At 43.3% G+C, this 24558-nt stretch overlaps 1 protein-coding gene across 2 annotated transcripts; it reads right to left on the reverse strand.

Annotated features, from left to right (window-relative positions):
* Nucleotides 1-36: 36 nt before the first annotated feature.
* On the reverse strand, nucleotides 37-23607 carry bcat2 (branched chain amino-acid transaminase 2, mitochondrial). Of its 2 annotated transcripts, none has more exons than XM_063189231.1 (11): nucleotides 22709-23607; nucleotides 21572-21646; nucleotides 20793-20993; nucleotides 15268-15378; nucleotides 14708-14827; nucleotides 13299-13462; nucleotides 4946-5088; nucleotides 3809-3894; nucleotides 3173-3313; nucleotides 2952-3026; nucleotides 37-2381 (listed from the first exon to the last, which is right to left on the reverse strand). In XM_063189231.1, exons 1-11 carry the CDS (start codon nucleotides 22724-22726, stop codon nucleotides 2340-2342), a joined length of 1176 nt encoding a protein of 391 aa, XP_063045301.1. In that variant the 5' UTR covers nucleotides 22727-23607; the 3' UTR covers nucleotides 37-2339. The 2 variants fall into 2 exon arrangements, with proteins under 2 accessions (XP_063045301.1, XP_063045307.1); XM_063189237.1 differs by having other exon boundaries at nucleotides 20793-21243; nucleotides 22709-22723.
* Between the last annotated feature and the right edge of the window lie 951 nt (nucleotides 23608-24558).

Here is a 24558-nt window from a genome sequence, read left to right on the forward strand (position 1 = left end):
TGATCTGGACGAAAATTAAAAGTACGAGAGACTGACTTGCCAGTAAAAGACATTTATTGTAAAAATAGGTTAACCAAAAAAGGTAGGAATAGCAACACCTTAATGAAACAAAAAACAAGAAAAAAACAAAAACGGAACACTACTTAGAGACTCAGCAGCAAAGCCCTCACTAGAGAAGCCAACACTCCCCAGAAAAGAAAAGAAAAGAAACGAAAAGGGGGGAAAGAATATAACAGCACATGAGAAGCACGCAGCAGCCTACAAGATGGCCTCCTATATCCCATCAGGCACTTGGAGAGGTGAGGAAAAGAAAGATAGACAGGGGGGGGTGTGTTCCAATATGCAACCTTGCATCCTCCGCTTGTGCTTGTGGCCTCGCCTCGCCCCGCCTCCTGGCCTCTCGTCCGTGAAGAAAACAAAGTTTCCCAGCTGTCAGCCTAGCCACAACAACTGTCGAGGGACTGTTTTTCCATTCACCATCCCAATTGCAAATGAGAAAATGACTTTACAATTGAGCTTTTGCAAGATATTGAAATATAATGCTGTTGTCGTCAGTGATATCATTATGACAAAATTACTTCCTGGTACGAGGCCACAAGCACAAGTGGAGGAAGCAAGGTCGCATATTGGAACGCGTTCAGAGTGTGGTTCAAGAAAACAGTAAAAAGCACAGAAGAAGCAGGCTCAATAAAACAGGAACAAACATGGATAGAAAATAATACCAAGAGACACAAAGATGAAATGCAGAAAACTGAAAACAAAAATGAGGGCCCGTTACACGAAGAGAAACTATTTTCTCAAACCACACAACATGAGGGAGTTCCAAACTTCAGCACATTTTTTTAAAAGAGACATAAAACTGCAATAAGTTAAAATCCAAAGACAATCTCAGCTATCTTTCCTATAAGATTACTTGTATAAAATGCACTGTACTGTACGTGTCAATACACACACACAAAATAGTTCACATAACATGACATGTATCCTAGTGCAGCAGTAGTGTTCCTGACAGCATCTCTACAAGTGGTCGTACTCCGGCCTGGACTATGCAGATTACAATTTCTTTACGTTTTGTGCGTGCAGGTTCGCCTTGACCTCTACATTTATTAATCTCAAGCTGATTTTTTTCTTCTTCTTCTTTTAGCCACAAGTTGCTAAAGTAGTAACTTGCATAAATGAAAGACACAGACAAAACATGCACACATCCTTACACAAACACACACACACACACACGCACGCACGCACGCACACACACACACACAACAAAGCAACATGTGATTCCCAAAGAAAGGGCTGAACCACTGGAGTGACTGTGCATATACGCATGATGTGTAACAGTTGTTTACCTGGCCCAGTGGGGAAAAAAAAAAAAAGCATGAAAAATGATCACCGATTACAGATTGGGTTCTTCTGTACAATTAATATAACGGTAATGTAACGGTATACGCAACAGTATGCCTTTAATTTAAAATATCTTGTGGGACATATTTTGTGTGATGTGACACACACGTCAAATTCCAACAAAATTTTACTGTAACTTTTTTTTTTTACAGTACCTCTTATTTTCTACATACACTTTTCCTTATAGTATATTCCTTGTATATTCCTACAGCACCTCAAAGCATAGGACATGGGAAGGCATGTACCCTTGAAACTGAACAGGTGCACGTGGTGTAACAGACACGACATGTACAATACACTAACTAAAGCAATGAAAGTGGGTCAGCATGTTGTGCATTCATGACGTTAGCTTCCTCTGGTGTGCTAGTGTGTTTGAGTGTGCTACTTGCTAGATACTATAGTGAACTGTGCCAATGAAGGCAGTAGTTGTGCTCGGTCTAAAAACAGCAGATGGCTTAACATAAAAAGGCTTTCATCCGAGTGGGGGGGAGGATTCCAGTTCATTTGTAAACTGCCTAAAATGTCTAAAAAAACAAAACCCATGTCTGATTTGAAGGCAAAGACAAACCCTTTCACTGCAGTGCATACCTTTCCATCTAGTGGTTGTCCTGTGATACAGTTAAAAAATAAAAAATAAAAAGATGCATCAGTACCCAAGTCCCTTTAAAAACTCTACAAGTAAAAGACACAGAAAAAAATGAAAACAACAACGAAATAAAAACAAACAACCAACGACAGGGTTCAATGTGACCTGCTGGAGACACCAGATACCACCTGTCCGTCACAGTCACCCAGCCAATCGGGGAGAGGGCAGGAGTGGGCGGAGGTGAGCGGGAGGAGGAGGTGGTGGGCTGGAGTTAGAATCCTTTTGCCTACGACGTTGTGTGGAAAGAATGGCCGCCGGCCCGGTATGTATGACTGGCATGTGCAGTGGCCAGTCAAGCGACGAGGGGTGCCCAGTCGCTCTGTGTGCGTCCATACTGAGGGGCATAGGGGCATATGCATGAGAGAGAGAGAGAGAGAGAGAGAGAGAGAGAGAGAGAGAGAGAGAGAGAGTAGGAGGAGGGATATAATTAGACACGGGACAAAGCAGGAAAACACTAAAGCCAGTCACACACCAAGGGTGCATTTCTGGAAAGCGTAGTTGCTAACTATGTTTGCTACTTTGTTGACTGCAATGCAATTTCCCATTGACAACTACTGAAGTCGCTAACTGCTAACAACAGAAATGCACCCCAGAGCTATCTGCTGAGCAAGAGGTGACAGAGTTTGGTAGGTTTTCTAGGTAGGGCCTGAAGCTTTCATGGTGAAGTACAAGTTAATATCATGTCATAAACGGTGCATACCAATTCGGAATAAAAAAAACACGACTGGCCAAAATGTCATATGAAAGGCATTTTCTTTGCAATCTTCAGAGGACAACTGTCCATAGCACTTGTTGTACTTGTCACTATGGTATGCCAGATGTCTTGCTAAATTATAAAAAGCACAGCTTTCTATATGGTCCGTTGGCAGATGTAAATAGGGGAGAAATGAGACACTGGTCTTACCTGAATGTCGGTGAGCTCTTTGTAGAACCTCTTTGCCAAGTCTGGCCCATTTTGCATAGTAGGGATCTGGTAAGTCTGTGAAGGTAAAAAATGAGAGGAAGCACAACTGTAATGTGATATTACAATAATAATATATATATTTTTTAAAAGACACAAATAGATATTGCAGCAGAGCAGACGTATACCAACACATGTTCTCTGTCACACACACACACACTTACTTGTCCTTTGTACAGAAGGCTTCCTACAGGACAGACGACGCAGGCAGTGCCGGCGCCAAATACCTCCAGAATCCGTCCAGCCTCCAGGCCATCGATCAGCTCCTTCATTACGAGCTTCCGCTCTGTGACTTTAAACTCACCCTGCGGAAAACCGGAGGGACAGTCAGTACCCAATGACATAATTTTTAATAACCTGATGCAAGAATGAAAAACACACACAAAGAAAAAAAAATGCTATATGCTTTCCCCCCCCATGCTTCCACTGTATTTTCACTGTGTATACTTTGGCAATCATTCTCTTCCTCCAAAGCCCCACGGCTGGACTGGAGCCTTCTCCATCTTGGCTACGCCTCAGGGTCGCAATTTGGGTCGCAATTTCAGATTAGTCAGACCAGGTGAGTCGAGGCAGCGAGGTGATTGGATAAATGACAGCGCAGCTCAGCAAGCAATTGGCTCTTGTTGCCGGCCAGGTGCAAGCATGTGCCATATTGGCATGAACTGCCCCTGTTCATTCCTATGGACACTTTCTGAAGTGTTCTGTCTCCTTATATACAGACTGTCTCTGCTCGCCCCGCAGATTTTCCCCTATCCCCCAAACCTCTACCCCCACTACGTCACGCTCTCCCTCCGACTTACCCACTTCCGGGCGAGGTCCAGGAGCGACTGCCGGGTGACCCCAGGCAGGATGATGCCGTCCAGGGGGGGAGTAAGCAGCTCCTTTTCTGGGGGGAGATGAGTACCATTAGTGTGTCAGGATCAGGAACATCCATTTTTCACACAAGTTTCTCTGCACTGTTGTTGTCAATGACCTTTAAACGACCCGTGTGGTGAATATGCATGTAGGCATGCATGAATAGCCATGCACAGGACACTACGCGCCCATTTTCACAGACGTTTCTCATACATTGTCATCAACTTCTCAACAACTTTTAATGAACATTTCCCATCACCTCCCACACACATGACTACTGTTACAGAGTTTTGTACTCGACGTTACAACTCCAGTTAAATCACATGTGCTCAATATTATCTCTCCAGCAGTCAATAACTGGTACCAACTTATATATGCACAGTAACAGTGTACAACCATGCTCAATTAATTTACTGAACAAAATTCAATTTCCAAATGGGCTATTAAAATGCCATAACTTTCCCATCAACCAGACAATGCAAGATCTAGGTCCCTGTTTGACGTTTCGCGATCCATTAGATTTGGTTCAAAACGAGATCAATAAATGAACAATTTGAAGGACACCAGTTTTAAGATCAATGAAAGGACAACTTAGAAGTATCCTTCTGAAAATACATGGCATGAAAAGACAAAAAGTGGCATTTTTAGCTGCAAAAAATTATTTTGGTTATACTGTTAAACATTAGTTTATTACTGAATAAATATTCATGATAAGATCAAATTTGGCAACAGGCAGCTCAGTTTCAATGAGCAGCATAGTTGCAATACCTACTCTGGCCACAATCGTACACAGTGCACCGTTAAAATCAAGTACCGCCACCTCTGATTAGAGGGAGGAACACACACACACACACACACACACACACACACACACACACACACACACACACACACACACACACACACACACACGCACAGGCACAGGCACAGGCACAGGCACAGGCACAGGCACACGCACACACACACACATAGATGTGGATACAGAGCCACGTATACTGAGACACACACACACACACACACACACACACACACACACACACACACACACACACACACACAGGTCCAATTGTGGTGGCCCCCACCTCCTGACTCTGTGGTCCAGTAGATGAAGAGGTTCATGGTGCCGACCTCGGTGATCTCCTCCTCCTCCCCGTACAGCCACAGCACCTGCTGGCAGCCCTGCTTCACCGCCACGTTCTGGATGGCTATCGTCGGCCCGTAGTTGCTGAGGAGGAGAGAAGGGGGGAGGTACACTTCATTACATTACATTGCATTTAGCAGACGCTTTATAACCAAAGCGACTTTCAAAAGAGGACATAATCAAGCCAACATCACAAGCAAATACAAAGTGCACAGGAGATATACAGAACAACAAGTGCAGTTACAAAGAGGGGTTAGTTTTTTTTTTTTTTTTTAAGAGTAAATAACGAGTACACACACACACACAAACACACACACACACACACACACACAAACTAAACTAAACTAAACATCATGTCAGGAGTCTGCCCTGGGGCAAGGCCAGTTCAAGCATTAGTCTAGTAGATTCTCTCGAAAGAGGAATGTCTTTAGTTGTTTCTTGAAGGCTGCAAGAGATGTGCTTAGTCTTGCTGCCTCTGGGAGACCGTTCCACCACTTGGGTACCACAACGGAGAACAATCTTGACTGGGAGTACCTAGAGCGACTGGATGGCAGAGCCAGACGGCTTGTGCTGGATGAGCGCAGTTCTCTTCCAGTAACATAAGGCGTTAGTAGGTCCTTCAGATAAGCTGGGGCCGTTCCTGTGATGGTTTTGTAGGCAAGGGTCAATGCCTTGTGCTTGATCTGTGCAGCGATCGGTAACCAGTGCAACTCAATAAATAGAGTAACATGGGTCCTTTTGGGTTGATTGAATATCAACCGTGCCGCCGCATTCTGGATCATCTGCAGAGGTTTTAGCGCACAAGCAGGTAGACCTGTCATGAGTGAGTTGCAGTAGTCAACTTCACTTAAAACTCAGTTATTATTGTCGGCCCGTAGTTGCTGAGGAGGAGAGAAGGGGGGAGGTACACTTCACTTAAAACTCAGTTATTATTGGTATTATATCGGCCCGTAGTTACTGAGGAGTAGAGAAGGGGGGAGGTAGCCTGATTATTATCATCAACGTTCAAATCTCTTCGAGACTTGGTCTGACCAAGAGCATAACAATTAACATTTCCTAAATGGCATGGTTGACCAGCCTCCCTTGGTTTGCTTATGGTTATTTGCTTACTGACAAAGTAGGAGGAGTTCCCATATTTTCGGGAACTCAGAAAGTACTTGCATTGCTCTTGACCTGACTAGTTGCAACACTGAAAGTGTTGCTTCACTAGGAGGGCACAGCCTGGCAAGGGGGGAGGCACACTTAAAACGTAGTTATTATTGCCGTCTGCCCGTAGCTACTGAGGAAGAGAGACGAGGAGAGACATATCAGCATCAGCTTCCAAACATCAAAGTAATAATACCCAAGCTCCCATTAACTTCAAAATCAGTCTCATTTCAAAATGAGTCATTATCGTCAGCCCGTAGCAACTGAGGAAGAGAGACACACTTATAACAGTACATCAAAATAAAATAGCCGAGCTCCCATTCATTTCAAAATCAGTTATTATTATTATCGTCGGCCTCTAGTTACTGAGGAAGAGAGAAGGGGGGAGAGACACTCTTATCTCAGCAACAGCACATCAAAGGTAGGCCCAAGTAGACCATTTGGTCAGAAAAGGAAGTCAAAAGAACAGGAAACCAATTAATAAGCAAAAAAGTAACAAGTAAAAAAAATAAGTAACAATCCCATCCTGAAAACTAATATGCAAGTGTTATGATTTCAAATTACGGCAACAAAAACACCTGGCTCAATGTCAGTATCAGAAATTTTGGGGAAATTTCAATCCGATCTCTAAATTCTGTTGATATCTGAACACGATACAGATACACCGATATTGCTACCCCATCCCAAATCGCTAACAGTCTTCCTAGGCACCAACAGGAAGCTAAAACGCTTTCTAGTACTAGCCAGGCCGTGCCCTCCTAGTGACGCAACACCTTTGGCATTGCCACTAATCAGGTCAAGAGCAATGCAAGTACTTTCTGAGTTCCAGAAAAATTGGGAACACCTCCCCCTTTGTCGGGAAGCAAATGACCATTAGCAAACCAAGGGAGGCCGTTTGAGAAATGTTAATTGTTATGCTCTTGGTCAGACCAAGTCTTGAAGAGATATGAAAGTCGATGATAATCAGACTTTCTAGTACAGCAGCAATGACAGCAGTAACTGAGTGGAGCTAATGAGACTCCGAAATCAGCATTCGCCTTTCCACATCAAAATGAAAAAAAAAAAACAGTCAAGCTGATATGAACGTGGAGGACACTTTGTAATTTTGGATAACATACTCCACCTCGGCTACTCAGTACGCTGCTCACCAACTGAACTAGAGTCTGTTATCAGTTCTCAGTCTGTGCCCATAACATACCGTGTATCCTTTATAGCATGCCGCTTTTTTGTGTATATTCATATTGTGTTAATCCATTATTTTATACTTTATATATTGCTCCGAGCTCACCTTGAACGGAGACTTCAAATGTTATTGTAGCGTGTATAATGACAAGAAAGAATTTCTTGGATCACCTTTTCTAGGATACGCATTCTAACAGCACTCTTCAGCATCAACAGCATTTGCAATATTATCGCCAACACAGCCAGAGCTAGCATCACACCAACAGAAGAACACAAAGCTTCCGGTTACAGCAGCAGCAGCACTTTTGTTGATGAGGGCACATAGTCCATAACCAGCTGCAGATTTACTTCCACACAAAGATGGAGGGCAAGGCAGTGTTTTGGCAACTATGAGCAATCAGACAGGAGAGAGTGGGGGGTGGGGGGTGTGTCTGGGGGGTTAACAACAGAGGGAGGACAGAAGGACAGAGGGATGGACTGTACATTCAGCAGCATGTCAACAAGTTGTATTACACAGTATGAGAGACAGACTGACATGGTTGAGAGAGGGGGATTGAGAGAGAGAGAAAGAGAGAGAGGGGGGGGGGTATGAAGAGGAAGAGAAGAAAAGAGCAAAGACAAAATGCAAAAGAGAGATGTAATACTTTTAACGCCTACTATGGGACAACAGAGAGGACAAACAGTGCCAAGGCAACGGCTGTACACTCCCCTCTGACTACTGGAGCCACTGGACCCTGTCAACACAGAGGTCACAGGCAGGCCTCTAAATTAACACCAGCCAACCGACCAAAGGCTGGTGAAATTTCAGATTGGCTGGTAGACTAGATAAGACCAACTTACGAGCCATTTTGACCGATTAGTGTAGTGTAGTGTAGTGTAGTGTATGTTTGGCTAGTAAAATTAACAACTACTAGCCATTTTGGCTGGTAATGAAAAAAAGTTCATTTGGGGCCCTGGTCACAGCAGTAAAGCTGTAAGTTTGCATATGCGCTTAAAAAGACGAGTAGAAAAAGGGCGCACACGTTCGAGTAACAGTTCCATTCACCCCTTTCTCATATAACATGCTCCTTCCAACCAGCACGTTGTTGTTATCCATTGCCTCAGCAACCTCCGTGAGACGAAAAACTTGGGCAAACATTGGAAGGTGAAGGACAAATGAACAACAGACCAAGAAGGCTTTTATAAACGTGTCAAGATTTTTGTTTTATTCATGCATGCGCGATGTAGCCTATTGCGAGTGGAGTTTGACGTTGGAGCAGAGAGAGAGAGAGAGAGAGAGAGAGAGAGAGAGAGCGCACGAGATGCTCCGCCTGCCTATAAACCAGCCTGGAATCGCTTGTAGGGAGGTGCCCGAACGTTGAGGCAGAATATTAGGCAGCATTATTTCTTCCCACATTAATGTTAGGCTATATTGTAAAATTACCGCCTGCATAAGCAGAAAGCATGCTCCATTCAGCCTCTGCATTCATTCTCGCTCTTGATAAAATGTCAAACCACAAAACGAAACGAAAAACGTGCACTTTGCGTAGCAGTGAGAACTAACTGAGGTTCATTTCGAGGTTTGATTGTAGGCGGGCACGCGCTGCTGCACGATCAAAAAGAGCTACGGAAATATTTAACTTAATCAAAATTAAGTGTTGCATTTCTTTAAGTAGCCTAACTTAATACAACATGTTTCCTGACGATATATGGCCTGTGTTGTTTTAATGTTTGGATATTAATTGGATAGGCTATGTTTGATAAAGTAAGACAGCTGCCAATGACCATATACCCTCCTCTCTCTCTCTCTCTCTCTCTCTCTCTCTCTCATATGATGAACATATGATTTTAGCCTAAGCCTTTTTCCTTGGTGAACTAATATCCCTTATTTCTCTGTGTTGTGTTTTGATGTCAACACCTGGGAACAGGTTGCAGTGGTAGCCTATATCTGCAACATTATTCAGCCTTGTAAACCTACAAAATTAATGCAGGCAGGTAAATGCAAAAAAGATATTAATTACAAAGTATATATATAATTTATTTTCTTCTTTTTTTTTTCTTAAATTTTTTTTTCAATTTTTTTTTGTGAAATCGTGGGGCATATCGAACCGTGGGCCATATATCGTGATACAAACCGAATCGTGGGTTGGGTGTATCGTTACAGCCTTACACAGCAGTAAAGCTGCCGTCACCGGAGCCGCATGAACATGACAGACTTCTTGGGCCGCATCCAGGAACTGGACAGGCAGCTGATTACAGACAGGACAGCTACTCTCAAGCTTGAGTGTCCAAGCCAATGACCCGACGTAACGGCCAAAAAATATATCAATCGCCTTCTTTGTATTTTTGGTGACTGTTGAGTGTTGGCTGGCTTATATAATCTTCCTGGCACACTCCGGAATGAAAAACAACCCAGGAACAGACATCAAACTTTCCACTGTGAAAACATTCCATGTTTCCTTTCCCTCCTGGCAGAGCAGGCATACATACAGGGCTTCATTGACTTGATGTGGACTGCAGGGGCCTCCTGAAGTCCCTCATACCAGTGCAGCTGGATATGTTCATACCGTACTAATGGCTTACTTCATTCCTCCATACCTGAAGCCCCCCTATCAACTACCCTGGCAATGACACTTTGTATGATGGGTGTATTTCTAATTAATGTTGACAGGCAACATTATTGGGACTTGGATCAATGATATCTGACATGCTCTTCAACAGGACACCATACAGATGGATATTTTTCAAAATAATGCCATGTGGGCACAAAATAGCCCAAATCGTTAGTGGTGTCATCAATAATCAATTCGGCAATGCATTGCAATGCGGGGCAGTTTCAACAACTTCTGTGGGCGTTTCCGGAGCAAATTAAACTTTAAATTAAATTAAAGCTTTTCAAAGAATTGAAAATTGTAGGAATGATGCACAACAGCCGATAAAATGTTGTTCAGTATCTGACTACTTCTTGTATTGCCCCATGACGGATGGTATTGCAATGCATCATACAATCGGATTGAATCGATTCAAATTGAATAGTTGCCTTCTGAATCGTGATTGAATCGAATTGTAAGAGCAGTGGCAATACACATCACTACAAATCGCAAAAAGTGTATTATGAAAACACTCCTGCAAAATGCTGTCTGCTTTCTCTGTGGACAGGTGAAGGGGAATCATTTTTTTTCTCATATGGCAACCAGAAACCCGTTTCTAGAAAGCATAGTTGCTAACCAGTTAGCAACTTATTAGGTTGCCAATGGGAAAATGCATTGCAACCAAGTAAGCTGCTAACTTAGTTGGCAACGGCGCTGTCGAGAAACCCACTCCTGGCTCCACCAGGCCAGGGGTAAGATGATTTTGCCTAACCCATGCCAGAGTCCAGAGACAGTGCCAAGCTAGGGAGAGATTTGATATGCAGTCTTGCCAGACTGCTCCAGTCAGAAGAGACGAGGACAAGGCTCTTGACGTCAAGGCACAAAAATCACACAGAGCCAAGTAGGTAATGACTCAGCAGTAGCATTGTTCCTTTACTTATTGCACAATGTCACTACTCAATCTAATTGCATTATATTACAGAACAAGGAAATTAAGGAGGTTAAAGTAAATAAAGGATTTACTGTGCTCAGGACACATTTCCTGGAGGGGAATAAAGAAACAGATAAATCATTTCTGTTTGCTGCCAAATCTCGTGAAACAATACATTCTATAAACCAGCCAGACAAATGCAGCAATGACGGACACAAAATTAAAAAAATTGGATTTGATGCAAAGTTTTGCTTTCTGCATAGCTCACGGTTCTGCCTGGCGATGTCAATGTGTGATTTTGTGTGTTCAGTGAAAGAGGCTTCTTTGCTCTCCCTCCACCCCCCTCCTTTCTTGCTCTAGGCTATATGTGTGTGTGTGTGTGTGTGTGTGTGTGTGTGTGTGTGTGTGTGTGTGTGTGTGTGTGTGTGTGTGTGTGTGTGTGTGTGTGTGTGTGTGTGTGTGTGTGTGTGTGTGTGTGTGTGTGTGTGTGTGTTCATCCCTTCAGACCACCCAAAATCTAGACACCGGTCTCGAAAGCATCGTTGCTATCCAAGTTAGCAACTTATTTGGTTGCAATGCAATTTCCCATAGGGAACCTACTAAGTTGCTAAGTGGTTAGCAACGGCACTGTCAAGAAACACACCCCTGGCGAGGGTTGCGTTTCCCAAAAAACCTTAAGAAGTACTTAAGCCTGAGTAGTACTTAAGTATGAGGGGCCGCTTGGGCAATATACCACATCACTAAAAATGTAGCATACAATCATTGATTTAATAGGCCTACATACAATATTTTTTTCTCGCACATGCAAATAAAATTGTTGAGCCAAGTGCATGTGCAAGGTAAAACAGTGCATGTATAAAAGTTTAGTGATGATGTGAGACCTATTTCTGATATATTGCCTAGGTGGCCCCTCATACTTATACTACATAAGAGTTTTTGGGAAATGCAGCCCTGGCCGGTACCCCCTCACCGGCCGAATAGACTGGCTGCGACGAGATTCAAACGACAGAGAATTGCTTCTGTGCAGCAAGAGCGATACAAGTGATTGAAGTGACTAGAGTATGTCCGTTAAAAGCAGAATGCAAGCATTCCAACATTCCCATTGGCTGTGGCGGATGTCACCAAACACGTCATAGCTACATTTGCATAATATTACCAGGAGTTCAAGTACAAACTGTCGCTCTCGTCGCACAAATTGCCTCTAGTTGCCCGAATCGCTTTTGTCGCACAACTCAATACAAAGTGAATCCATGATTTTCCCATGACTTTCTAGACCCAAAACACAGAATTTCCATGACCACTTCCGGAAAAAGAAATGACGTTAAAATGTTTTTAAAAGTGTGAAAACTGAAGAAGATTATCTTCACCCCTAGAGCCGATGCTGGGCACATTGCATTCTAGAATGTTGCACATTACAGCACGAAACCAAACTGTATCTGGCGTATAACGAGTGAGAAACAATATTATATACCAAACTAAAAAGTTTTTGCTTCTACACAACTGTTAAGAAAATTCCATGATATTCCATGACTGTTCAATGCAAAATGGTAAACCTCCAAGACTTTCCCTGACTGGAAAAACTTTTCTGAAATTCCATGATATTCCAGAAATTCCATGACCAGTGGGAAGCCTGGTTCCAATATGTAACCTTGTTTCCTCCACTTGTGCTTGTGGCCTCACCCCACCTCCGTGGAGAAAACAATTTAAGTTTCCCAGCTGTCAGCCTGGCCACAACAACTTTTGGAGGACTGTTTTTCATTCACCATCCAAATTGCAAATGAGCAAAAAATATTTTACAATTGAGCTTTTGCAAGATATTGAAATATAATGCTGTTGTCAGTGATGTCAACATGACATATTACTTCGACCTGGTACGAGGCCACAAGCACAAGTGGAGGACGCAAGGTCGCATATTGGAACGCACCCACTGTCACAGATCACCCCAAAGTGCCTCGGTTGCATGTGTGCATGCATGGGTGCACTTGTCCATGCTAGTATGCGTGTTTGGGGCTCTTTTCTAAACGACACCACCATTATTTAGATAGGACAGTCTGAGAGAGACAGGAAATGAGAGGGGAGAGAGACGGGGAGGGAGTGGGGAACGCCCCGGGTCCAGAACCGAGCTCGGGTCGCCAGTGTTATGGTACTGCCCCTTAGCCCACTGATCCACAGGGCCTCCAGGGGGCTTTTTATTTTAGACCAGTGGTTTTCAACCTTTTTTGAACAAACACCCCCTTGACCTCATCACAAGCCTTCCAACACCGCCACGACCTCATCACAAGCCTTCCAACACACCCTTGACCTCATCACAAGCCTCCCAATGCCCCTCTTGGTATTGAACAATAAAATAGACTAATGCCCCCCAATAGGAACTAAGCCCCGCCCCCACTCGATCCCTAAGGCTCCCCAACGCCCCCTGAGGGGTTGTAGCGTCCCCGTTGAGAAAAACATTTTTTTAAACTCACCCTCCCATCTTGTAGGCTCCCACTCCGCCTCTTGCAGCCCTGACGTAGGCAGGATCAGCTAGCAGGGCGACGGGGTTGAAGGCCCCCGTGGTGAAGTAGGGCCCCACGGGGCCGATGATCACGAAGATCAGCGCATGGCCCGCTCGCGACACACCCAGCGAAGGCTGACAAGAGAGAGAAAGAGAGATGTGTAGTTATTTTATGGCATGTTGTACTTTTCTCAGTACCTCTATGCAGGTGACATAATAAAGTCCTTGTATCCGTTATGTAACTCCAGCTTCACATTGACTCACTAGCTATTAGCTAATGCTAAACATTTGAGTGAAACCATAAGTATGACCTTGTTTTGTTATTTAGCAGACATCTAAATCTTAAGCAATTTCTACCAATTGTCCTTACAGCGGTCGTTACCCTATTACTACAACAACAACAACTTCAGTAGTCCCACGCTACCAACACCACCGAAAACGACAAAAAAGACTTTCAACCACACTCTGATGAAGGCCACACGGATGAAACCGGTCTGCGTTCTTATCGTGCTGATGAAAAATAAAGGGTTTTTAAATACTGCAACTACCCTTGACCCACCACTTTGGATATAGTTCAGAAGTCTATGAAGCTGTAGGGGGATGCATTTATGGAAAGTGTAGTTGCTAACTATGTTAGCTACTTTTGTTGGTTGCAATGCAATTTCCCATTGTCAACTACCAAAGTTGCTGACTGCTAACAACTACGCTTTCCAGAAATGCACCCCAGAATTCCTGAAAGGAATAACCTGATGCAGCCCTTCAACTTAGCCTGATTATCATCGACTTTCAAATCTCTTCTAGAATGGTCTGACCAAGAGCATAACAATTAACGTTCATCAAACGGCATGGCTGACCCAACCTTGGTTTGCTACCAGTTGCTTGCTTCCCAACAAAGTGGGAGGAGTTCCGATTTTTTTTGAGCTCTGAAACAATATTTATATCTCTCCTGAATTGACTCGAAGCAACGCTGAAGGTGTTGCGTCACTAGGAGGGTGCGGCTTGGCTTCCTTCAAGCTGATGGAAGTGCTCGTTATATTTCCTCTTGGCAGAAAAAAAGGCACTTTATTATAATTGAACACAATGAACACTGTTCAGCCTTGTATGCTCCCATTTATGTGCGTGAAGACCGTTCACCGCTTTCAATGTGTCTACAGACAGAGGAAGCGTTGCCGTGCTGCCCCTGGGATGCCTACCTCCATAGGTGGGAGATTGCCTGATGAAGGTCTTGTACCGAAACGTCGTTCATTAAAGTAAAACAGCAAAATGGTCAGTGTGCGGGCGTTTTTTCAAGTTGTCTGCTGAGTGACCCATGGGCCATCTCCGACGCACCTGCTAGCTGAGGTGTGCGAAAAAAATCCAAGTTTAACGTTTTATGCCTACCTCGATGCCAATGAAGGTGGGTCTGATGTAGAGGCTGGCGTCTGTGGAGTACGGCACCCACTCCTGGTCAACCTCCACCAACTTCTTTATGCACTCCAGCATCTCGCCTTTATCAAACAGCTACACAGTGGAGAGAGAGACACACAGGATTTAAGTTGATTGTTTAATAATAATGCATCCTTCTTCATGACCGTGTGCCAACACTATTAATTTCTGCTATTCCCATTAGCTTGGAATAGTACATTTCTATGTCAATGAAGAGTGGTCAAACCTTCTTACTCATGCACACACAATTTTTGCTTCAATAGCCTTATTAATCAACAACAGCCATCTTGTTGTCACTTTTTGGACATAGCAAGTTGAAGTGTCAATAAGGTGGTCGTCCAAAAGCTCAGACCTCAGACCTGCTAGTCCAAGACAGCTGAGCTGTGTGTGTGTGTGTGTGTGTGTGTGTGTGTGTGTGTGTGTGTGTGTGTGTGTGTGTGTGTGTGTGTGTGTGTGTGTGTGTGTGTGTGTGTGTGTGTGTGTGTGTGTGTGTGTGTGTGTGTGTGTGTACTCACCGGTAGGCAGCACCTGTCTGCACTGCGGTGCATGCGCTCCATGTTTAGCATGGGCCTGAACAGGCGCACATGGTTGTCCACCCCGCGGAACGCCTTCATGCCCTCAAACAGCTGCGGGGGGAGGGGAGGGAAGGGGGGAGCACGCACATCATTGCAGATCAAACAAAGCCTCAGTGCTTTACTTTTTCTCAGAGCCGTCTAATAAGAGGCTTGTGTCAACCGGGGACCCGGAAGTCGGTCGGTGATAGGGCTGGGTAAAATAATCGAGTTAATCGATAATCGATCGAATCGAAATTCACATAATCGATTCACAGGGCACAAAATCGTTTTTTTTTTGTTCTTTTTCTTTTTGTTCTTTTTGTTTAATTTAGGTCTATGGAAAATACCCAGTAGGTATTAGTCAATTAGGCCTAGGCCTACGTATTACAAATTAGCAATCTGTTAACACTGTCAAGCCACAGCCCTTTGACATTTTTATATAAAAATAGGCAACAGCATCTTTTGGGGGAAATCCTGACACCAAGAAGGGAATGGATTGAATCGATTCGGAATGAATCGAATTGAATCGTGATTAATCGATTCAAAGTCCTAAGAATCGAAATCGAATCGCTACAGGAACATGGCTGCGATACCAAGCCCTAGTCGGTGATGTGATTGACATGGATTAAAACATTTTTAAACAGCAACTTTCTGTTCGCTGGAGACTAACACAGAACCATTACATACAAAACGAAGATTAAGTACAAATGAATTACATTGACCTTAACCACATTTTCTGTGTTCTACAGCCACCTCCTGGAACTAAGTAACTACTTATATTGGAAATAAAGTCAATGGTGATTTACATGTAAAACGCTCCATGAGGCTCCATGAGAGCCGCCATTGCTGTGGAACGTTTGGACCATTGAGGTCTATGAGAGTGACGTAACTATTATTATTATTAGACGGCTCTGCTTTTCCTTGACCAATTCACTTGCAAATGCCTCAGGGAGAGGGAAGTAGGGGTGTACTTTACAAATGACAAAAATAACAGCAGTTGACAATGAACAGGATTGCAACACCTTGGGAGGTGCTTCACAGCACATCAGGGTATCTGAGGGTGATTATCACATCTCATCTCATCTTTCCTGAGTATCTACTAGAGAGCTGGCCTAGCCTCAGGCCAGACTCTTGACATGATGTGTATGTGTATGTGTGTGTGTGTGTGTGTGTGTGTGTGTGTGTGTGTGTGTGTGTGTGTGCGTGCGTGCGTGCGTGCGTGCGTGCGTGCGTGCGTGCGTGCGTGCGTGCGTGCGTGCGTGCGTGCTAGAGCAGTGGTTCCCAACCTTTTTTCTGCAGGGACCCATATTTTTACCATTGTAAGCTTTGGTGACCCAATCGCACAAGCGCCTGCACGAGAGGGAGTCACATGATACTCTGTTTCCTGCGAAAACTCACTAGTTATCATGTTATTCCTCAATTTGTCTTCAGTCAAATATAGAATAACTGTTTAATCACTTACATTTTGATGCTTCTATGCGTATATTAATTTGTATGCTTCGTCATTTATTCAACATGAGCTATACTGTATGTATTAAAATGAAACCCCTTAAAATCAACAGGGCTTCGCGACCCTCTGTGGATCTTTGGCGACCCATAGGTTGGGTCCCGACCCCTAGGTTGGGAACCACTGTGCTAGAGCATGACACGGGAGTGGATTTTCACTCCTGTCCTGTCCCGCTCCCAGAAAAAAAATCCTGTCCTGCCCAATCCTGGTCCAGAGTAGGAAAAATAAATCCTGTCCTGTCCTGTCCTGTGACCCACTCCTGTATTTTTTTTCCCTGTATGTGTTACCTGTATGCATATTTGTCTCCTAGTAAGCAGTTGTAGTCATAATAGCCAATACAAGTATATACAAGCTGATGGGGGCCTGTAGAAACCCTGGGTAGCCTTATAGAAAAACTGCATTTTTCTATTTTGTATTATTATTATTAGGCCCTATTATTATTATTCATATCATTATTATTATACTACAGGAGGGGGGGGGGGGGCATCTAATTCTTCATACACTAATAGCCTACAGTAGGCTATATGCCATTTCTCTGTGCAACAAAAAACGGGGAGGAAATCAGAAGCTACAATTAATAGTAGGCTGGGCTATTGTAATGAAACCAGTTGGATTAGTTGGACTAGTCATTCAGTAAGCATGAGTTTACATAGGCCTAGGTCAACTTCATGATGCTGGTTACTGGTTAGGCTACTGAACTAGTAGCATGACTAAATCTAAACATAGGCCTACAAGCTAATGCAACGGTTCCATGGCAGCGTTTGACATTAAACACATGGGGCCAGAGCCATACAGAGGGGAGAGTTACGCGATTGGAGGACCAGGAATTAAATGACAGCTCCGCCTTTCAGCGAGATAAGGGTGTTCCTAAAGCGGCTGTCTTTCCATAGACTCAACATAGAACCACCACATTAACAGCCAAAAATAAGGACTAACGAACTATATTGCGGGGTAATCACCACAAATATATAAACCATCAACTGTCTCGGTGGTGATAATCCCAACAGTTTTACCATCTGTGATGTTAATCTGAAGTTATTACTACGAACAGCAAGTCTTGTCATATTCCCTGCATTGCATCGCATTGCATTTGCTGTGTGCTACGCCCACTACTAGGAACTAACACTCGCAACGCTGAGCAGTACTGAGAAGCTAAAACAGCTAATTTTGCTAATGAGGAAGTCGGCCTAAGCACACAGTGGAGATTGCCCGACTCTCCCCTCTGTATGGCTCTGCATGGGGCGAAACTGCGTGTTCTAATTAAAGAGGGAGGCGGAGCAGTAAACTTCCTATGTTGGATGCGCTATGCTTGGCCAAATTGACACAGTTTGCGCACACTGAACACTACTTCTGAATCCTCCTCGCACGATATCTTGACTACTTTGATTACGATTGCATTCTGTGCTAAATTAGCCTCTCTTTTTCCTGTTATCGCGGAGGTAATTGGGAAATGCCATTACCGCAACGTCTTTCGAGCCTTCAAACAGTAGTTCTACAAGTAGCTATTTCACCGTCAGATTCAAGAGGTTTCCTGTTAATAATGCAAACTCCTGCCTGCATTTGTACGTTTAACCAGACGTCCTTTTTTGAAAAGCTGTAAGACGCTTTGACACAGCACATACAAATCAACAGCGTCAAAGAAGGATGAGATGAAATGAATCGTGCGCGCTTTGACTGATGCCCTCTGTGTGTGCGAGCGCGAGTCTGTTCTTTCTCTGGTCTGTTTGCTACGGGGACAGAAGTGGCTCAACCATAGCTAACACAGAATTCAACATTCAAATAACATGAAGAACCGAAAACGGTTCCAAGCAAACAGTATTTTCCTTTGAGTCAAAGCGGCGGGTTACCAGCAATGTGTACTGGAGCACATTTTGTTGTCACATACAGCGAGTTTTCTGGTCATCCGATGACTTTTTAAATGAAAGTTTCTAGCGTCCATCTTCTGCGAGTCTGGAAGACGTGTGGAGAGAGTACTCGCTTCACTATTTGAGATGATAGGGTAGTCTACGGTGCGGCACAAACAACAAGAGAAAGTTGTCTGCCAACATGCTGCAGTTTCCGAATGACAGCAGCATAAGCATAGTCAGCGCACGAGATTAAAAAAAACATAACCGTGTTGGAAAACGTTACAGAGCCTGTGCATTCGCGCCCATTCTTCATGCAGTAAAAAAAGAAGTGAAGTCACTACGTTGGCATCATTGCTTAGGAGCCTGTTATATTTCGCTCTCATGCTGGACGCACACGGTCTGATTTGCAGCTCGTGCAGATTGTCCATGAAGTTTAAAAAGTCCCGTTGAAAAGTACACTATTCCAACACCTCAGTCCAGTACGCACGTTATTTCCCCCTTCTGATATTAACCCCATTCCCAACATCTACTTAGTAAATTGTTCTAATTTGGATCAATTGTGGTTGATAAGTTGTTCAGAGCTTACCTGTAAATGTAGTTAGCCTATAACATGTCCAGGTCAATATTCCAACATGATCAGAAGCTCTGTGGTTCTCTCATTTTTATTTAAAAAAGAGATATAGCCTACTGTAATTGGAATGGTATTCATTGTATTGTGTATTTTTTTCATTTTCTCTGCTCAAAGCAATGTGCCCAAGCCAAAATGAGTTCTCACTGCTCTCTGTATGTTTTCCAGTATAGGCTATTTCAAAAGTAATATGCACAGCCAGGGCCGCTGCTAAGGTTTTGGGGGCCTAGGCATAACTGGTCAGGAGGCCCCCTCATAAGTAAATACTACTACTGCTACTAATAATAATGCTAATTACTGTATTCACAATTACAGTTTGTCTGAAAAATGATGGCCCTTTTGATAACTAACAAAAATGTTTTCAAATGTAATGAAATATTTTTTCATGATGTTTTTAGTCAGTCTCAATTTAGGAGGTCACAATTTTGGGGGCAAAGTGGTTGAGGTTCTAAAAGCGCTCTGTTTACTCTGCTTATGCCTATCGGCAGCCTTGTGCACAGCTTTTAATATCAATTTAATATGTGAATCTATTCTGTATCGCATCGCACCGTACCGAATCGCACTGCATCGCATGGCATATAATTGTATCGCGCCATATCGAACTGCATCGCAGTAGGTAGGAGAATCGTATCGTATCTTACCACTGGTAATTTCATGAATCGTGAATGTATCGTATCGTTGCCATGTGTATCGAGATGCACATCGTATCGCTTTGATGATGAAGATTCCCATCCCTTTATAGCGCATTCCCACTGATCCAATATTGACGTTGTCGGACAGGCAGTGTAGGCTATGCGATGACCTATCAGGGAAAATGCGCAGCTCTCGCATTCACTCAAGGCCAGGAGCAAAAATGCGAATGAAATGGTTGAAATAGCCTACATTCAGAACAATCATCTATATTGGCATTCCCGCTCCTGCCCGCTCCCATGGAATATTATTCCTGTCCTGTCCCAATCACGAGATGGATAAAAGTTTGACTCCTGTTTCACGTGAATCCCGCGGGAATCACGTGTCCCGCAGGAATTCCCGAAAAATGTCATCCTCTAGTGCGTGCGCGTGCGCGCGTGTGTGTACTCTTAAAAAAAGAAGAAAAAAACCTAACTAACCCTTCTTTGCATCTGCACTTGTTGTTTTGTATATTTGAAGAGTTCAGATGCAACCCCCTAACTCCATTTCTGAAGACCTGTACTTCTATATTTTTAGAGAACCCCGTTGTTGGTTTGGTTTAAATTCATGTACTTGAAATTACATATAAATAGTTATATTACATAAATAAAATTAAAAAATGCCATTTTGATAGCTTTGTATTAAATAAAAATGAATTAAGATTCTTTTCTGAAAAGGCACTTAGGGGGGGGGTTGCATCTGAACTCTTCATTTCCTCTGCATTGTGTATCTGTTAGTGATGTTGGCAATGATTATGTCCTCTTTTGAAAGTTGCTTTGGTTATACAGCGTCTGCCAAATGCAATATAATGTAATGCAATGTAATCTCATCTCACCTCTATGGAGTAGTGCAGGGCGGAGGAGGCCGGATGCAGCGAGAGGTTCTGGAAGGGCTTGATCTGAGGGGCCTGCCAGCCGTGCTCCTCAGACCAGTAGATGGTCAGCATGTGGTCGGAGAACTGCTTGCCGAACAGCAGCTTCGAGGGGTCAGGCTTGGGCTTCAGGTTGGGGTTTCTCTCGATCGTGAGGTCCGCAGCCTAAGCCCCCCCCCAACACACACACGCATACACCGCCAACCCCGCAAGGGCCAGCCAAGCATAGAGACGAGCGAGAAATAGGGTAGAGGGGGAAGGGAAGGAGGGAGCAAGGTCGGAAGGAAAGAAAAAAAAGGACAGCGGCAGTGCCAAAAAGGACATTTCTGATGATCATCATTGATTACACACAAAACAATTAAACAAATGAAATTTGCCATGCCAATTGAGTGCATTTCATTCACGTGGATTTGAACTAGTTTGTTTCAAAGGGGAGAGAGCAGAGGGGCAAGAAGAAAGACAAGTACGAAAACAATTCAGGACAAAACACATAAAGGACAAAAAAAAATGTGTGCAGGGGAAACCATTAACATAAGAATCACATAGTCCAAGCCCACTCAAAACACACACAGGTCCTGGAAAGACCAAAAAAGAGTTAGTGATCTATAAACCACCCTCATGGAACAAGTAAGGTAACATTCCACTCAGTCATTATGCCACCATTTGCAGACCATTCTCGCCAGAAGAAGTCAGACTTAAAGTGTTAAAAGTAGGTTGCATTTTAGCCAGTTGCAATAACTTACCTTGAAAGAGGTGCTGGCAAGCCGCAAGGACCCCAGGCAGAACGGGAGGGGCTGAATGAAGCGTCCATGGAGTGCCTAGGCAACGAGGGACAGATATCAGTGTTGGACTGGACGGGCAGTTGTAAAGCGGATTTTACCAGTCTTGAGTGTTGTATAGGAATGTTCTCTCAGTGTTATAGCGCTACTTGGGGCATAGGCTATATTGAATATAAATAAATTAAACGTGCACTTTCTGGACCACTGTGTCAAGTCAACACATGAAAACTGTCAAAACACTGGGGCTAGTGTTGGATAGAGCCCTTGGACAACCGCGGCGGCGAATATATGCATTATTTAGCCTACTGAAGGGCAGGGATATTGTCCAAACCCTGCTAGACGATCGTGACAAAATTCTATCTCAAAAACTAGTTCTACCTGCGCTTTGTCAGAATGTCAGTGGGACAGCTGAGCTCGTGCCACCGGGGTACTTTAAATAGCAATGCTGACTGCAAACGACAGAAGTTTAGATTCGCCGCTCAAATCCATACATAACCCATTTCTTTCTGTGCCAAAGTGGTGTGGTCGAGTGTTGAATTTTAAAAAGGTTTCCATAACCTACTCTATATGCGAATCATCTGACGCTTTTGAATAAAGCTTTTCCCTTTAGTTTGAATGTAGGTCAAAAAGAGCTGCTTTCACGACCTTCATCCAGTTCATATCCCCCCAGACAGTTTTGGCTCTAAAACCCACCACGTTGCAACACGTTGGAGGAAAACAGTAGCCTACTAGAGCCGACTACCCACGAAAAGTCTTAAGGCTGATGTAACTGCTTACAGAACCTTCTTCCACAATTTTCCATTGCAGTTTACACAAAACTACTGGACCTATCAAATGTCTGTTGTCGCCTTTTGGGTTGAAGACGCTAAATATGCGTGTTTACTGAGCTACGTATATTAAGTTTGCAGGCATGAAAATCCAAGGAATTATTGAGTTTCTTCGGCTAGCTGGCTAATGTTAACCAATACGCGGAAACAAAACATCAGTTTTCATCCTTAATCAACAAAAGGCATCTTGCCGGACTGCAGCAAAAACACGTGCACTGTACATTATTGACAACGGGATGATAATGGTGAGATAAACAGTGATCTTTGCACTCACCTTCCTCAGTGCTGCCATTGCCGCTAAGTAATGAATGGAAAAATTGTCCGACTAGAAGCAATTTTCATTTCGTGACACACTTGGCGTTCCGGATTGGACGCCGAGAGTGACGACATCTACCCATTCTTTTGTAAACAGTGTCAGAGGGGGTGCTTTTTCCCCGGTTTATGAAACTTTCTCCACAGGAAAATTACCCACGCCTCCCCAGTGCACCTGTTCCAAAGATGAGACATTAGTTCTAGTTCTATTTCTTACATCTGATATGATTACATTGCAGTGTGACCTCCATGGACATGTTTTGTTCTGTTCATAATGATAGCTTTGGGTGTTTTAACGTAATTTCGCTTCACAAGGGCTACTCTAAAGTCACATAGTTGCATTTATTAGTATTTATTAGCAAATACAACACCTTAGACTAGTTTTGTCTTTTCTTTTCGTCTTTTCATTGAAGCCAAATAGGACCAACTATCCACAGACCATAATGGGTTAACAAAAATCATGGGTAGGCGTGACTATAAACTGAAATGTGATTGGATGAGCCGCAGGTCTGGCTTCAGCCCAAACAAACCGGGGTTAAACAAGTTCATTAAAAAATACTAATGTACACAACTCTTCAATTGGACCAGGGGTGGGGAGTTCCTAATGTAATTGTTTTCATTGGCTAACGAGATTTTTTTTTAAAGCAGCTCATTATGAACTCTCCTACATAAGTAAGTCTGAGAAATAATTTTTCAGTTTCCAATTATTTGTACAGTACTCAGCCACCTCAATTTCCAACTAAAGCAACAAATTTACTTTTTGTTTGTTTGTTTGTTTGTTTGTTTGTTTTCATCACATATCGATGTCATTAACTGTATATATTAAATCAGACAGCAGATGTGACAGCAAATAGTTAAACATTAAACAAATATTTTGTGAAACCAAATGGTACAAACCAAAATGAACATTTTTCAAGATCATTGCACTATGCACCATAACTCATTGTGTAACAGTGACATCCCATATAATATGAATATCCGCATAAGCAATGTCCATATAGTAGCCTATGGAAAGACATTTAGAGGCTAAATATTTGCTTCAACCGTATTCTTGTTGTTACTTTGAAAACCACATCTCTTTTACAATATATATACAATCCTGCAATAATTGCAACCTATTTTTAAGTCATTTTCCTGGTTCTGTGGTAAGGAAGCTGGAGAAAGTTCCCCTGCTGCCCTCATGGTCAAAAGGGCTAAGTGCGCCCCCTACTGCACCTACAAGGGAACAGGGCAGCAAGCAGCAATTTAAACCCCATTGGGTTGACTGCCTTCTCCCTGGCATGCTGTGCTAAGAGGGGTGGCCATCACCCGTATGCATGGCAACCCATAGCCTACAACCTACGAATACGAAAACACTGACAATTTCAAATACATTGAAGGATTTTTGAATGTTCAGTGTTCAAATGAGTCTGACGTCATGTGAAAAGGTGGCAATCAAGTGTACGGTATTTACTACAGTGAAATGAAGGAAAGAACAATGGAGGGATGCATGGGGCCAGAACTTGAGTACAGGGGGCATCAGGAGAAGTCAAACCAAGTCCTGGACGGGGTCTTTATCCCGGAAGAATGTTGGCGTAGTGCACATGAATACGCTAGGCTACCCAGAAGGAATGTCAGAGTACCATTGCAGCTCTGTCAGCCAACTTCTTTAGTACTACATGCAGACTCAAATAAAGGTGTTAAAAGTAAAATAACAAGTAAATTCATTGTGCAAGTAGGCTACAACACCATTACATGATATTACATAGTTGTTACACCAATTATTCCGCTATGCTGATAGAGGTAGATAGACTGTGGGGTTGCTGAAAAAAA

This window comes from Engraulis encrasicolus, chromosome 2 (genome assembly GCF_034702125.1).
Source record: "Engraulis encrasicolus isolate BLACKSEA-1 chromosome 2, IST_EnEncr_1.0, whole genome shotgun sequence".
Classification (NCBI taxonomy): Eukaryota; Metazoa; Chordata; class Actinopteri; order Clupeiformes; family Engraulidae; genus Engraulis; species Engraulis encrasicolus.

Coding starts and splice junctions, on each gene's coding strand:
- bcat2 (XM_063189231.1), bottom strand. Junction 3,027..3,172: donor GCCTTCTGTACAAAGGACAA/GTAAGTGTGTGT, acceptor TTACCTTCACAG/ACTTACCAGATCCCTACTAT. Junction 2,382..2,951: donor AAGAGCTCACCGACATTCAG/GTAAGACCAGTG, acceptor TATGCCCCTCAG/TATGGACGCACACAGAGCGA.